At 34.7% G+C, this 16,760-nt stretch overlaps 1 protein-coding gene across 3 annotated transcripts in view; it reads right to left on the reverse strand.

The window, feature by feature from the left end:
• The window catches only part of MAPk-Ak2 (MAP kinase-activated protein kinase 2), a 363,081-nt gene that overhangs the window by 18,014 nt on the left and 328,307 nt on the right, over window positions 1-16,760 (reverse strand). For all 3 annotated transcript variants that reach the window (XM_067100589.1, XM_067100588.1, XM_067100587.1), the window contains exons 2-6: window positions 12,174-12,313; window positions 5,210-5,382; window positions 2,592-2,690; window positions 1,969-2,044; window positions 1,588-1,798 (exon numbers count right to left, since the gene is read on the reverse strand). In XM_067100589.1, coding sequence (XP_066956690.1) covers window positions 1,588-1,798; window positions 1,969-2,044; window positions 2,592-2,690; window positions 5,210-5,382; window positions 12,174-12,313 — 699 coding nt within the window. The remainder of the gene's footprint in view (window positions 1-1,587; window positions 1,799-1,968; window positions 2,045-2,591; window positions 2,691-5,209; window positions 5,383-12,173; window positions 12,314-16,760) is intronic.

The following is a 16,760-nucleotide window of genomic DNA, read 5'->3' on the forward strand; positions in this document are numbered from 1 at the left end:
AAGGAGGTATAGTAAAAAGAATGACAGTGGTTGCAGCTACGGGCTGAAGGGACACTGCAAACTTTAAGTAATGCCTAACATGTACTGTGTGAGGTGCACTGACAGCATTAACCCTACCTATGGGATAAAATACCTTAATGGATAGGCAAGCCAACCCTCCAGAACAAGGTCAAGCTGCCTTGGCGTGGACATTGCTTTCCTTAAGAGTGGCAACGATCACTGCAGCTGTTTGCTGGAGCAGCTAACAGTGGGTGTATTGGATGCATTATGTCTAGATCAGTTCCTTGTGTATAAGTGCTTGTAGTTCTAGAGATCTTAAACAGTTATTTCAGCACTTTGAAAAGGGACTCAACATTGTTGATTTTACTGCAAAGAACCAAACTACAGGCAGCCAAGGTGTATATACAGTGGCCATGGACGTTCCTATCTAAGTGCTTCCTCTGGTCTGGGAATGGGAGATGAAGGCTGGGACGAAGAGGATGATGACAAGGAAGGAGAGGGGGGCAAAGCACACCAGTGCTTCTTTGACTTCTTGCAACCCCAGGCCTCTCTGACATCTCCCTGGACCCTCAAGAACTGAGACAAAACAAGCCTCCCTGAAAAGAGAGTTGCAGCAGGAATGCCAAGAAGCAAAAGCAGGATCACCAGCAAAAGAGCCACAGTAGGAGAGGCTAAAGCCAAAGCAGTAACAGCTGCTAAGACAGAGAGAGGTGTCAAGCTCCTGACCAAAGCCAAGTATCTGAGAAACTAAATGGGGACAGACTCCATTGTTCTTTGCAAAAAGAACGACCAGACTGAGTATCCATGTTTACAGATAATGTAAAACCCACAAAATATTTAACATCCAGAACATTTGCTCTGATCAGCTTTCTAAAATGAAGAATCAGCCATCTTCATTTATATCACAATAAAACATATACTCGTAAGCTCGTAGAAAGTCAGTCATCATCATAGTCAGAGAAAGGAAAAGTAAAGCATATAAACAACAAAAGTCATGCTTGAAGTCCAGCAACAATGAAGACTTCCATATAACAGTGCAGTTAGAGAAAACTTGACGCTGAAGTCAAGTAAGTGGAAGAGTCCCCCATCCTCTCACTCACTTTCCACAAGGTAACCTTTCTGCTGACCTTCAATGACTAGACCAGCTTTTGTTGAAGGTACATCTACATTCTAGATGAAGGTTTGCATACACATAGGAACAGCCAAAAAATTCAGAGAGCTGGATTAGAAGTGACCAAAGGGCAGAAGGAATGCTGCAAAGGACTTTAAGTACCATCTATGGTAAGTGGTACCCTCTAAAGGGAACAAGCTCTGTACATAGATGTTAAAATAGAGTTCTCCGTTTCTAATCTAGAATCAAAGACAACCATCATTACACAATAAAGATGATAAGCACATTTTTCCTTACTAAAAGTATTAATGAATGCTGACAGCCTCAATACTTTGCTAATTTTATGCATCTTTCTTTACATACAATCTCTACTCACTTCCTGAAAAATTCAAGTGAACAACATGTTTCTTTACAAACAATTTCTACTCACTTCCTAACAAATTCAAGTGAACAAAAAAACCAGCATTTAAACTTACCACAATCCACTTATTTTTCATGACATCAAAAATTGTCAGCCTTTCTTCTGGGTCAGTACGAAGCATTCCCTTAATTAATTCCTTGGCATCGTGGCTAACATTTGCCCATTCTGGATTGGGAAAGGTATACTGACCAGTTCGAATACGTTTCTTCATCCCTGGCGATATTGCATGTCCATGGTTGCTATAGAATGGTGGGAACCCACATAACCTGCACAAAGAAAATACTAGTGAGGAACAAAACGAGAAAGGAATTTATCTGAGACATATTGCTAACATTTATCATATTCATTACCATAATATTCTAAAAATTACATTCTGCATGTTAAAAACAGGGTTAAGATTCTTGTAGGAAGCTGCACATAAGCATGAAAAACTTACAATATGTACATGATAACTCCTAGTGACCATATATCACAGCTTTTGTCATACTTTTCAGGACCTAGCACCTCGGGAGCTGCAAAGAAGAAAAGCATTGGGAAATGTGCATTACAGATGATTATTTAGCAAAGAGAATGCTACTGAACTACTACTGATGCAACCTAACAAGATACAAATAAACATTTGCCACTGATATTCAATCGATATCAAAACTTCTTCCAAGGCTGAGCTATCCATTCACAAAAGTTCCTTTCCCTCCAAAGTTATATTCTTATCTCTCTGAAGATTTTGTCAGTTGATGCTAGTCGTAAGGCCTACGTTTGCTAAAAGTTTTTTAAGCCTGTGTGGAGATCACAATTTGGTAATGACACCAACCAAGACTGAAATAAAAACTGCACTTCTCTGATAAGTAAATATAAAAATATGAATAAAAGACCCATGAACATTAAATATGAAATGCAACTTGTACCCAGGTTTTAACAAATGGTGAAAGAATTATACAGCCACAGATGCATTTTTTCAAACAAGCCCCTTAAAGAGTCACAAGGACAGAATGTTATCATAAATATTGGTTAGTAAATCAAACAGCCATTTCAAGTTAAATAAAGGTTGAAAGTACTTACCAACATAATATGGAGTATAGCATGGAGTTTGCAATGATTCTTTTGAGAAGGTCTCCTTTGCAAATCCAAAATCTGTGAGTTTGAGAGAAGCTTCTTCTCCTGAAAATGACAGATAAGTTAATCAAACAACATATCTTATATAACAGTGAATTTGTCTGTGTGATGCTAATCAACCTAATACTTGTAGTGTTGTGCTTCAGTGGAAATGAAATGCATAATAATAATGAAATTACTCCAAAATATAACATTCCTAAAGCTTGTATTTTTTCTAAGTATAGTACAGTACTGTATTCAAACTTGAGCCTTTTATAATTGAGTATCCTTCAGACAACCTGCAACAGCAGTTGAACTTGCTAACACTCACCTACCAACACCCAGCCACTTGTTCTTTGGCTGTGGGGATGGAATATATGATTTTGGCCAAAGGCCATGTGCTGGGACCTATGAGGTCATTCAGTGCTGAAAGGGAAATTGAGGGTATAAAGGTTTAAAAGGTGTAACAGGAGGAGAACCTCGCAGTTGCACCATGAAAAACTGTTAGGAGAGAGTGGATAGCAAGATGGAAGAGAGAATGTGAATGGAAGTACAGTAAAAGGAATGAAAGGGGTTGCAGCTAGGGGCAGAAGGTACACCGCAAAGAACCTTTAGTAATGCCTACAGTCACAGCGTAAGGTGCACTGAGGGCACTACCCCCCTAAGGGGTCTTTGGCTGCGGAGACCAAGGTGGGCAGTTGAGATGGGTTTAATTATATATAAGACTCTGATTCATATACCTATGAAAAATACAATTTACTTTAAAAAATTTATTTGTTCAATGAAACATGCCGAACTCCCGCTGATGAAGTAATATGAAAGTCATTTATTAAATCTGGATTAAAAGCAAACAGCTGGACTGGTCGTTCTCTTACCAAACTACCAATAAAGCAACCACGTGGATGACCAAGAACCTTGCACAGGTGTTGGTATGTTTCTTATCGATAATGAAAGAAAAACAAGACCACAGTGACACAAAATACTAACAAAACATACACAGTACAAAAAGAGTCCAAAGCACATGCAAATAAACAAGGGTGGTAAGCTACTCATGCAGTTCATCCACAAAGAGAAGGGGAAACACATCTGCACTGTACTATGGCTAAAGAAAAAGTACCTAATATTGGTAAGTGAATGAGGGTTATTACCCCACCCACAACCCCTTTACCACCAGCTCAAACCAAAGGATGCCCCTGTTATAAAAGGCGACGAACAAATTATACTTAACAGAATAAACCCTATTACAAAGTTGGTTCATCAAGAATATTACAGGTTTCAATTTATTTCTATCTTTCACACCATGACAATATAACATATTAAGACAGTAACCTAACCTACCGCAAAACACAACTACAGGTATAATAAAGAAAAAACTGTTTTGTAATTAAAAGCAAAAAATTGAATTTTTTATAGGAGAAAATAAAGACCTATTTCTTGCGCATTATATTTTGGCATACTGTAAGAAACACAGGCAGTCCCTGGCCATCGGCGGGCTCAGTTATCAGCGATCTGACGGGGCTTGTCTAGCAATGAAAGTTGGCGATTTTCAGCGCCAAAAATTGTCAATTTCCACTTATCGGTGCTGATAATCGGGTATTGGCGCCAATACATACATACATACATGCTGTTGGAACGGAACCCCAGGCGATAACCGGGGACTGCCTGTACACTTGAAATCCTTTAGCTTTATGAGGCTTATTGTCCTCATCACCTCACTGGATGAAAGAAAAATTTCTAAAATGGCAGATTATTTGAATCAGGTCCTGCTTAATCATCTGACTACTTAACTATCCTTGTTTGTTGTGGATACTGTATACTGGCAATTTGCTGCTCATTGAGGAATGCTAATCCTGGGTGTGGGTCATGAAGGTTGGGTATTTGGCTTTCCATCAGCCCAAGGAATAAGCCTGGATTATTAGCTTCCATGACAAACATGGAGAGCTTAGTTTCACTAAGGGCACGGCTGGTATTTATCACATCTAAAGCATTGAAAGATTTGCTTCCAGCCACCACTGGTAACGAGTTAATGAGGATCCCATCCACAACCCTGACACACTTTACATTACTTCTCTATAAAATTTACCATCCATAAAATGCAACCTATTGTAAAAATCCCAACAATGTGTGGCTACTGAATTGCTTCTACTATTAACAGTTACCTGTATCTGAAATACTCTTTTGCTGTTTTCAAGAAAATCAATTAAATGCAACATCAAGAAATGGGAAGTCAAGATCATCAAATTTTGGCACTGTTTAATAGTTATCACACAGATGTAACTGGACATAAAGTTCAATGAAGGAATCCTTAACAGTTTCTTTAAAAATGAGCTAAATGCATAATAAGATGGACTGACGGAAAAGACATGACCAACCCTTGATGCCCTTGCCATAGCTAGTACGTACTGTGGATATCACTTTGAACTAAAGCTATAATGTTTTGGACAGAAAACTAACCACAAACCACATAACTCATAGCAAAAAAAAAAAAAAAGTAAAAAGTTTTAAAAAGCATCCTACAAGATAATAAGCCCAATTCACCATATTTAAACTGCAAGTACAAACTTTAAAAGCAGCCTGTAACTCACCCATTTTTGTATAAAGAAGATTTTCAGGCTTAAGATCTCTATGGGCTATATTGAGTAGATGTAGGTGTTGTACTGCAACACAGATTTCTCTCATTATAGCAGCAGCCTCTCGTTCTGTAAAAGCACCATCTGCTCGATCTTGGATACGCTGAAATAGCTCTCCACCTTCCATGCTGTTGATTATAAAAAATAATACTCCATTCAGTATTAGTTTACATTTTACATTCAATGAATTTAGTCATTTAATACTAATGATAGCAGTTAAAAAGCCAGTGAACTCTGCAAATGTCAATTTCTGTGAAGTACCTTAATCACTTCCAAGTTTCTGAATCTGTCAGGGATAAAAAGCACTATAACTCATACACAACCTCAAGCAAGTATGTAAGGCCTTCAAGTCAAGAAATTATTTAATTTGAAATATACAAATACCATAACAGGCCAAAGCATATAAATTTTATAAATATAAAATCACATATTTTTCCAATATACATGTAGCTACAAATGAGTAACCTTAACGTGATATGAAAAGCCTGCAAGTCATTTTAGTTTCACAGTTAACATATTATTATTTACAGTACTGTTGTTTCCAATTCTTTTTTTAAACAGGATGAAGGCATGGACATCCCAATACGCTCATGTACCCTTGGCCTGATAGAAGCAAGGAAAATAGTAAGGAAATGGCAGCAGGGTGTAATTCTAAAGGAAGTAAGAGCTCCAAAGTCTGGAAAGAAGACATACACTACACACAGCTGCTGTTACAATAAACTAACAAAAATTCCATTTGTTTGCTTTCATGTTACTGATGTACTGTATATCTTAGCTGCCATATAGTATTTTATCAAAGAATCGAAGCAGTATAATGAATATGCAATCAGCATAATTACAAATATGAAGTCCAAATCTCTTGAGTTCCAGCAGTTCAATATCAGGTTTCAGCAAAAAGTGTAAAGGTCAACAATCAGAATCCCAGCTGCGAGTGCTTATTTGCATACCACTCCAATAAATGCATATAATGTCTATCAAGTTGAGCAATTAAAAATTAAGATGTTCTAGTATTATCCTTATTATATCAATAACCATACACAAAATGTACATACTGTATTTTATTATGTCCATTATTATCCCTATTCCAGTGTTCCAACAGGGATCAACATTGTGTTTAAACTCTGAAGACTGTGCACTGAAATTTTTTTTCTTGAGTTAATTAAAGCCTGTCAGCAGCTGTTTCTACTGCTAAAAATAGAGCAAATTTCATTAATGACTCAGCCCTATTCATAAACTGCCATGAGATCTCGCAACATGTAAACAGCTCCAGATCTATATATAGTGTACAATTTTGTAGAAGTAATTCAGAATTTGTGCAAATAACCTCTTTAACTTTAAAAGAATATTACATGTAATTTATACATATAGAATATTAGCTACAAAACAGGTTAACTGAAATGAATTATCACAAACAATATGATGAACTAAAAGTTAAGATTTAACAAATCAATTGTACCTCATATACATGTAGTTCCATTAAACAGCTTACAAATATGAATACATATACTAACTTTAAGTGCAGTGACAGTGAGAAAATGACAGTGAGAAAATTTGTGAAGCTGCTGACAAAAAACGAAAGGAATGAACAAACCTAGTTCAATTTCTTCTCACATCAGTAAAATATCATACTTTGTGAGTCCTGTCTGTCCGAGAGTCAGAGCTGTGATAAGCAACATTTTACTTTGTACTTTGCTGTGGTATATTAAAAACAAGCATATCTCTGAAACAAAGGGTCAAGCTAAAGATCTGAATATCTCTGAACATGACAAATTGTCAAAAGGAACTCTAGGACTCAATTGTGGATAATCCATCAAGTATCGTAAGCCACCCAACAGGGTTAACACAGCAGTATTATTCAACCAGAAAATGAGAAGCCCCACATGGAATATTATCTAGGACTAAAAACTGGATAATATAAAAGAAAGATATGTTTCACCAGCCCTAGATAATAAAATCAGCTATATTTGCTAAGAAAATTACAACTTAAAAATACAATTCCCAATTAATTTCAATAAGCTATGAAAACAGATATATAAGTTTTACCTACTAGCCAAAAAAATGTCATTATATTTCAGTATACTGCATAGTCCTCTTATTAAAACTATTTGTGTTATGTGATTAACTCAGAGGTAGAAAGAAAAAACTAAGCTGCCTCTGGTAAGACTGCTTATATGTATTTGTAACATTTATTCTAAAAGCAGTTCAGTACCTTGGCTTGAATATCCCTTCAGATCATAGGCTAAATCACTTCTTGATAAAATAGGATTGTATCACAATTAGTAGTTTTAAATTACAATTCTCTTAGAAGTGATCGTAAGTCACACACCATACACCTTACAGTAATTTAGATATCAATCTGAAACAAAAATACTCAATCAAATTGCAAGATTTAGGTCAAATCTAAGCACAGTCACCACTGCAATGAAGGCACTGTCTTTTTCTTTTGAATAATTGGAGATTTTACTCTCAATACTGAAGCATTGTATAGATAAAAAGTTGGGCAGCTGAAGGAAAAGAGAGAAAAAGAAGCAGGTGTAAGGTCAAAGGCAGAAAACAGGCAGCTGGGACTGATGAGAGAATTCACAGACCCTTTAGTACTGTTTACAGTTTCATGCTAGCGCATTTCAAGCAGCAACTCCCTATGGGAGAACTTTGCACAATATACGTATAGAAAATTGCCCATCCATTACATATGCTAGTCTGGATTCACTTTAGGAACTTTACAAGAAAACTTTACACAAATATTCCAATCTCTTGGGTTTTATCAGAAGAAGGGTTAAAGACATGATTTCATGAAATGTAGAAAAAAGATATTTATAAGTTACAACTGCAGTGTTTGCCTGAAAATAGCAAAGAGAGAGAGAGAGAGAGAGAGAGAGAGAGAGAGAGAGAGAGAGAGAGAGAGAGAGAGAGAGAGAGAGAGAGAGAGAGAGAGAGAGAGAGAGAGAGAGAGAGAGAGAGAGAGAGAGAGAGAGAGAGAGAGAGAGAGAGAGAGAGAGAGAGAGAGAGAGAGAGAGAGAGATTCTAAAAAAAACTCTTACGAAGAGCATTTTAAAACCTATCAACTTCTCATCCATCATTCCCAATTTGTGAAACAATAATGCACCACATCCCTTTATTTCTTTGAGAATATGAAAAAAATTGGAAACTGACTGAGAAATAATGTTTTTACTTCTACCTGTACATTTACACAGGCCGTGTGCGACCAGCCATGCGAACTGTTTGACTTTGTATTCTAGTTAAACTATCTAATAATAATATACATGGTACATTTTATATTATCTGTTAGATTACTTTTCCTTGAATTTGCCAAAGTAAAACTTAGACACAATAAAGCAATGAAGAAACACCAATAAAATAAGGGTTTTCATAACCTACAAGTTCAAGCAAAAGCCTCCCTTCCCCTTTAATCATAAGTAATCAAGCCTTTTCCAGAGAAATGACTAACATTCCATACTTTTTCCATTTGTGAGCTATAGTAATTAATCATGTAGAGGGGTGTGTTTACCGATCGCTGTACAAAGTTAATTAATTTCTTACTGTTTTCAGTAGTAGGATTTAAAAACTAAACTGGCAATCAGGTAATTTCCAACATAAAAAGAGAAATTGTTATTCTCAGATTATAGATATCAATCAGTATCTTATTCTTACAATATAAAAATTATTCTGCTCACTTTTCCTTAGGACTTCCCTGTACCAGTTTGATCTAGTGTTCTCAATACTTGGCCTTAAGGTCAGTCTCTGATATTTAAAGTCATGTACACAACACAATTTTTCTTCTAGTCGGTAAGCTATCTACCCAACTAAAAGGATTAGGGACTTACAGAACAAACTATATGCTGACTTAAAAGTATAGGAATAAAAGTGAAATTAACAACTCATATTTTAAAAACTTGCTTTTTACCTTCCTAACTGACTTCATGTTCCATGGATTAAAGGAATATTATTCATGACTGCAGAGCAATAAATAAATAGCTTTTGGAAATCTACTTGAATAAAAATGAGATTTACTATACAGAGTAAAAATTATATATTTATTACATACAGTAAAAATGGCAGACTTCGTCAATGTAACAGGAAAAAAAATTTAAAATAAAAAAAATCTCGAAATCAATATTGTAACTTCAATACAGCTTCCCCCTTCTATAACGTCAGCTTTAAATGAACTTTAAACTTTGCAAAGAAAGGACTTCAAGTCAATTCATGCCTGGCATTGTTTAGATTCCAATTAACCATGTTACACTGTCATCCTACGTAAATCAGTTACTGATGGATGGCAGTACCAGTTTGGGAAGGATAAGCCTCCTGAATGCCCCACACACATACATATATACACAACAAAGGCAGAATTTTGCCACCAACTCCAAAAGAACACTATACAGTATTGATATACTGTTACCCCTGCCAGCCAACTTTAAAGACACTATTTCCATATGAAGCAGTTTACAGTAATCCATGAATGAGAAACCCTAAAAGATAAAATCTTTCATCATAAAACCACATTTAAGCTTACAGTAACAGATGCTAAAAGAAACTTTTAAATGATAATAAATTACTAAGACCTACAATCAAGGTTTACAACAGTACACATACTGTACTGAAAAAAGTAAGATTCCTATTTACTTCAACATAAGATTTATGAAAGAAATTAGTAAAAAAAAACACAACTACTACTGATGCTAGACACAATCTTGACACGACATATCAACGTGATCAATAATGAATATCAAGGTTTGCCAAGATAACATTGATGGTTTTTTAGTATTTCGCTGTACTGTACAAAAAATTAATAAATAAATAAATATAAATATATATATATATATAAAACTCACTGTACAAACAAATTCATGTTAAGGTTTTAGTTAGTCAAAAGCAAAGTTGATGATAAAGGTTACAATCATTATAAGGTGCATACCAATGAAGATCACAGAATCAAACTGTCTACTTTTTCTAGAAATGCATATAATTCTTAGAACTATATGCTGTTTAGTCTGATACTGAAAAGTTACATGTGAACATAAAGTTAAGAAGGGGACAAATGTCATGAATAAGGAAATGGCACAATCAAATAAGGTCCAGTTCACAGCATAACCATGAGAGTGAAAGATACACTACTTGTGACATTAGTAATAAGTCAAGTAGGATCTACTACAAAGCTCATCACCAAAGTGTGAATAAAAGTAAGTCTCAAACAAGATGCAGGCCTCCATCTCCTTCTTATACATTTATATACAAGAACTTTCGAAAGTTTAAAAAGATTTATTCATGAGGTAGTTTAAATATTATTTACCAGACTCTGCTGACTAAACTGAGCTAGTGCAAACATAAAAAGCACTCAAGTACTGTAATGCACTGACTTTAAAAAAAAGTCTTAATGCCAAAATCCATGAAATCTGACACATTCCTCCTTCAGTATAGTAAAATACTGCAACCAGACGTCAATGGAAACAATTCATCTCCTTACTAATTTCCCAATCATAAGAAAAAGTTTTTTCTTACAGCGAAGACCCAGAAACAGGCAGTGATATATGGTACCTGCATTTTAAAAAAGAAGCAGGTACTGTACAAGGATTCTGAAAACTCAAGGGAAGAAAGAGTTCTTAATTCTGCATGGGAATGATAAGAAGAAATCAAATAAAATGACTTGGGTCAATTAACAGTTTATGAATTTGTTAAATTATTTTTCCTTTTCTAATAACTCATCTCTTTTTTCTGTATTTCCTGTGATCTTCTGTTACTTCTTTCTAATGAACATCATATACTTTGGAAGCTTGACTTTCAAGTCAGCAGCCCCTGCGGGCTTGTTCTATATGAATAAGGTTCATCTTCTGAATAATAATAATAATAATAATAATAATAATAATAATAATAATAATAATAATAATAATAATGCAGTCAAGTTCTTCATACAGTGTAATGTTAAGTATACCTTAGTTTTACCAGACCACTGAGCTGATTAACAGCTCTCCCAGTGCCGGGCCGAAGGATCAGACTTATTTTACGTACAAGAAACCAACTGGTTACCAGCAGCAACGGACCTAAGCAGCTTATTAGCTTAATCCTAAATCCATATTATAGCGAGAAATGAATTTCTATCACCAGAAATAAATTCCTCTAATTCTTCATCAGCCGGCCGAGACTCGAACTTGAACCATGAAGTGCCAGCCTAACAACTCTACTGACTCGCCCAATAAGGAACTATATAGTGTAATGGATATGTCACATAGTATACTAAACACGTTATCCCCATTACAGGATAAAACCTACAACTTTTCCATTCATAGGAATTCATATATTTACGTATTTCCTTATGCACAAGAAACAACTTCAAGGAAAATATCACAAAATGATGAAATCAAACATACTGTAGGTCAAAGCCTAAACCAGACATACAATGCCCACCAGTAAGGTACCATATTTAGAAAAAAAATAAAGTTCCCCATTATTACATGGTGAAGAGGTTAAAACAATACAAACAGCATTAGTCATCAACCACATAAGTCTCAAGTATACCCTTCTGACTTGTAATTGAACTTTTTGAAAAATCTATACCTGTAAAGTTAATTGGGTCTCTAATATTTGTCCAAAAGTAAAACCACCAGTACTTGAATTCATCCCTGATAGAGACAGAAAATAAAGAAAAGGAAAATGTTACATCTGGGGTACTATACAAAGTATAAATATACAGAGCATCTAAAGCTTTGATTAATTACTGAATGTCAAAAGAATATTGTATATTCAATAAAAACCTTAATTTCTTCCACAATGAACACAAAATTTCATTGTCTCTGTGAGACCCTGGACACAACAGTATGAATATTATTATCACTAAAACTGACGGGTTAATATTTAATGAATGACACTATAAATGAGGAATTTGGCAATAATCTAACTATGACAAGAAAAACAACAAACTTACCATTCCATAACTACCAATAAACACTTCTGGTTGTTGTAAACATTTTCGTAAACATCACTAATGCACACAACATGAGGACAGGAAGAGGCTCGACAATGGAGATCAACTTCACGCCTAGCCTTGGGACAATCTCGAAGAACCTGAAAAACAAAGAAAATATCTGTAGGCATACACAGGATGGAAGGAATATAAAATTTCTGTTATATGCAGCATTGAAAGAGTAGAAAGGTTTGAATGGTGCAACAGGAGAAAAACCCTGCAGTTGCACTATGAAACAATTGCTAGGAGAGGATGGATAGCAAGATAAAAGAGAATATGAATGGAGGTACAGTAAAAGGAATGAAAGGGGTTGCAGCTAGGGGCTGAAGGGACACCGCAAAGAACCTTAAGTGATGACTACAGTGCAATGGCAGAACTAACCCCCTAAGGGAGTGGGCATATACAGTACTGCACTGTATTGCAGAGTGAACTGATGATAAAGCAACAAAACCTGGATTTATACACCAATAAAATCTTCATCTCTAGACCAATCTATACTGTATCAAAAAATTAGAAACTTTTTTTAACACAGTAAATTAGTATTATTAATAGGTTAGCAGACACAAGTTTACCTGCCATATGAGTGGTAGAACAAAGATAGTGGACTCAACTGAGTGTCGCTTCCCTTTTCTACATTTAGAGTCAGAACAGTACTAAATCAAATTATCCAGATGGGCAGCTTTTGTTAGCACTTCGGTATATGTAACTTCACTTAGCTATGTAGATTTCTCTTTAACTTGGTGGCAATTCTTTCATTGTGTATATACATTAATATAAAATTGTCCTACACTGCAGGCTACAGATACTGTATTATCAATACAAACCATATGTTTTCCAAGGTCTTGAGTACTGTAGCATGATCCATAAAAGTTTCAAAGTTTGTGCTTACCAGCTGATGCAGCTACTTCAAATTTTCTATAGAAAAACATATCTAATTCTCACTAAACATAGACACAACTCCATTAACCTTTATGAAAATGAGTACGTAAATATGTGATATAAATATTATTTTTGGATTAAAGTCATATAAAAAAGTAACTTTATTAATATTCTGTTCCTTCAAGTACAGTATACGAGAACCAGAACGAACTACTAATTGGGGTGAGCGTTACCTCGTTCCTTTTAGGGAAAATTAAAATTCTCAGTAGGTTAAAGGTAGCCCTACCTGAGCATTATCTTTAATGATACTGTAGATAACTATCTATAATCTGTGACGTTAATGTAAAAGTTAAGCTATTCTGCAAAAACAAACATGAAAACATTTCATTCTCACCTGCTCCTGAACACATTTAAATAAAGAAAGCCATCCTCATAAAAACATTATCCTGGTTTTCACAAAAGAGGTCACCAACAACCTTTTGGTCTCTGTAATACAATGCCATTTCTATCCAACAACATTAGATTTGGTCCAAACTGAGAAGCTGACTAAGAGTCCATGTTTCAAGTACTCTCACGCATTTTAAATTCTGATTTCTTTATATTTCTTAGTGGATATAAACAATGACTTACAAAATCACAAGGCTTAATTTTACCATAACTATTTTTCATAATCTTTCAAACAAAATATTTACAGAATGGTATCAAACAGCAATTCTAACTCTTGCCAAAGCAAAGCAATCGGGAAATTGACCACTGCAATGTAAAAAAAAACTTTGCTGAGTAACTACAGTAATAGCTACCCTGTTTGCAGATCAATACTAGTTGAAGAGAAGTTATGAAAAACTAATAAGCATGCATAAAGGTACTTCATGGTCTATAACTTAATTCTAAAACCTTAGAAAGATTACATGAATTAAGGTTACATGTTGATTTCATCAACAGATACAGTGCCTAAATTTGTTTATAAGGTGGAGCAGGCTAAGGGAAAAGATGTCAACACATCAAATATGAATGTAGGCAAGGCCTCTGCAAAATGGGATGTATTTATCTATGCATGTTTCAAAACTAACATATGAGAGCTATATATCATGGAAATGAGGCTACTTATTCATAAAAAAAATTTACAAAATTTCTAATAAAATAAAAGTCCCTTAAGGGCATTGGCTTCCAATACATTACTTCATGGTTCTTTCATAAACAGACATTTGAACTGAAAAAACACGAGGTAAAAATGTGACCAATACAACTACAATATATACTCTACTAATGTAGCCTATACCTATTATTAAAAGAAATACAAGGCTAACACGAGACCAGTACCAGTTAGCCTACCTAGAACCAAAGAATAGTACACTGCACTTTACTGCTAGCTAGGCTAACAAGCTACATCTACAGCCTAACTCATGAACAGTATTTCACAGTAGTAGGTGAATTCATATTGGAAATAAAAACTATACAAACCAGAATGTATTTTAAATAAGTACTTAATTACCCAAATAAAATGTCAACATATAAAACCACCTGGTTTAGTCCCCTTTGTATGTACAGAATTTCTACTATAAACCCTTGCTCTGTCTTCCTCCAACCATGACAAAACATACCATTCTCAACCTTACTACCGTACACAGCTTAAGAAGAACTAGCCTACACCCAAGCTATTGTGTAACTGCACAGTACACTCCAAGAATAATGAAACCTACTTATACCCAATGAAAGGACTTGCAAGCAATGATTTCATCATTCAAACTATGGTGCATGGATTCTTTCTCTGAGGATATGACAGTCACATTTTCCTGGCAACTGTTTTTTGATAAATTACAAAACTTTGTCTATGATTCTGAAGGACAATCAAATATTCTGGTTACATAATATTTCATAGTATGCTATTCTAAAGTTTTTAACAAAACACTTTCCAAATGTCTGCACTAAAATAAGGCCAACCCTGGTGTGTAATAACTTTGAACAGAAACTGAAAAAGTAGCATACAAAAATGTAATTTATGATGGAATGTCCACAAAATTATGCTAAAATTATTGCAAGTTGTGAAGTGCAATGTATGGTAACTGAATACAGGTTTGTACATAAATTGTCCAGTTCAGTGGAACATAGCAATGAAATAACAGCTACCTGCGGTACTGTTAATACTGCATCATTAAAATAGTCAGTGGAGTACTAACAAAAACACTTTGGTAATGGTGTTGCATGCATAATGTGGAGAAAACCATAGCACTTTACGTTTTCTTTTATTTTACAACTTAATGCAATTCTGTTTATTCTTTGTTATCTTGTTTGTTACTTTATATACATGAGCTAGATAGGGCTCTATTTTGCTGTTGCTAATTGTGATAATTACAGTTCTATGTAACTTACTCACTTTCTCTGACAAAAAATGCCTAACATATAGTGATGGGCACAACATACTGCATGTAATGAATAAATTACATATTGTTTATATACTGTACTACACATTACAGCATGTTCTACACTATGCATCAAGCACTGTCAAATTAACAATGATACAGTATCTCTCACTGAAAAATACTGAATGTAATTCATGAACTGTTACCATAATATGTAATACAGTATATATAGTACACTAGTTAGTTTTAAAACATGATTCAAGTTTTACAATAACTACCAGTATTATAAAAAGTTTATTAAGTGTACTGTATGTAACTCTCTCTCTCTCTATATTTTTATAATTTTTTATTACATTTATTCAATTTTCCTAACCTCACTAGCTTCAGACATACATCAATATAAACGCGCAATGAATGAGAATAATGAACTGCTAAAAATTTCCATACAGTAGATTTGAGGTAATGTGCTTCATGTGTCACAGTTACTACCGTATTATACAAAGGCAAAGAAATGGTATGCTCTCTCTCTCTCTCTCTCTCTCCTGATAGCCTATACGACACACATACTGTATGCGAGCACACAAAATTAATGACATGAAATGCTGCTAAAAAATACTGTACCATATAATCACTGCTGCATCAATATTGTTAAACAATATGCTTTGAATGTCAAAGTAGTTAGAATATTGGGCCTATGCAGCGTAGCATATTAATGCATTATCCATCCATAAACAATATTATTCTGACAAAACCCAATGCATAATGCATGCATAGCATGCTCAATTAATGTTTGTTACACATGATGATTGTAAATAAGTACAGCATCATCCCTTACCAACTTTGCTAATTACAGGACATGAATGTACAGTCAAAACATCAGATATAATTTAGAATCATTACCATTTATCAGAGAGTTGCATTACAGACACCACCTTCCCATCTGAACCAGAAATGCAGAGATACTGGACAGGTCTGTCATTCATCTCCTAAACTATCACTGAGCTTAACAAGGTTTTTTATGGCATAGGCCTATGATTTAAACTACCTGCATTCATGCCTCACAAGTCATTTACTCTGTTATTCAGTTTTACCCTTAGACTTACACAACTGATTTTCATAAGCCACATTCACTTGCAATTTCATTTTACAGGAAGAGTAGTAGACCTTTGTTTTGGTTCTGATTCTTTCTTGTTTGAAGGTTCAGGGAAATCCATGTAATTTTTAGGTTATGTTTGCCGATAGAAATCGCAATGCTTTGTAGGAGGTCTCATAAAGGTAAACCATCACGTAATTTTATTTATAATAAAAT

Source organism: Macrobrachium rosenbergii, chromosome 56, assembly GCF_040412425.1.
Source record: "Macrobrachium rosenbergii isolate ZJJX-2024 chromosome 56, ASM4041242v1, whole genome shotgun sequence".
NCBI classification, from domain to species: domain Eukaryota; kingdom Metazoa; phylum Arthropoda; class Malacostraca; order Decapoda; family Palaemonidae; genus Macrobrachium; species Macrobrachium rosenbergii.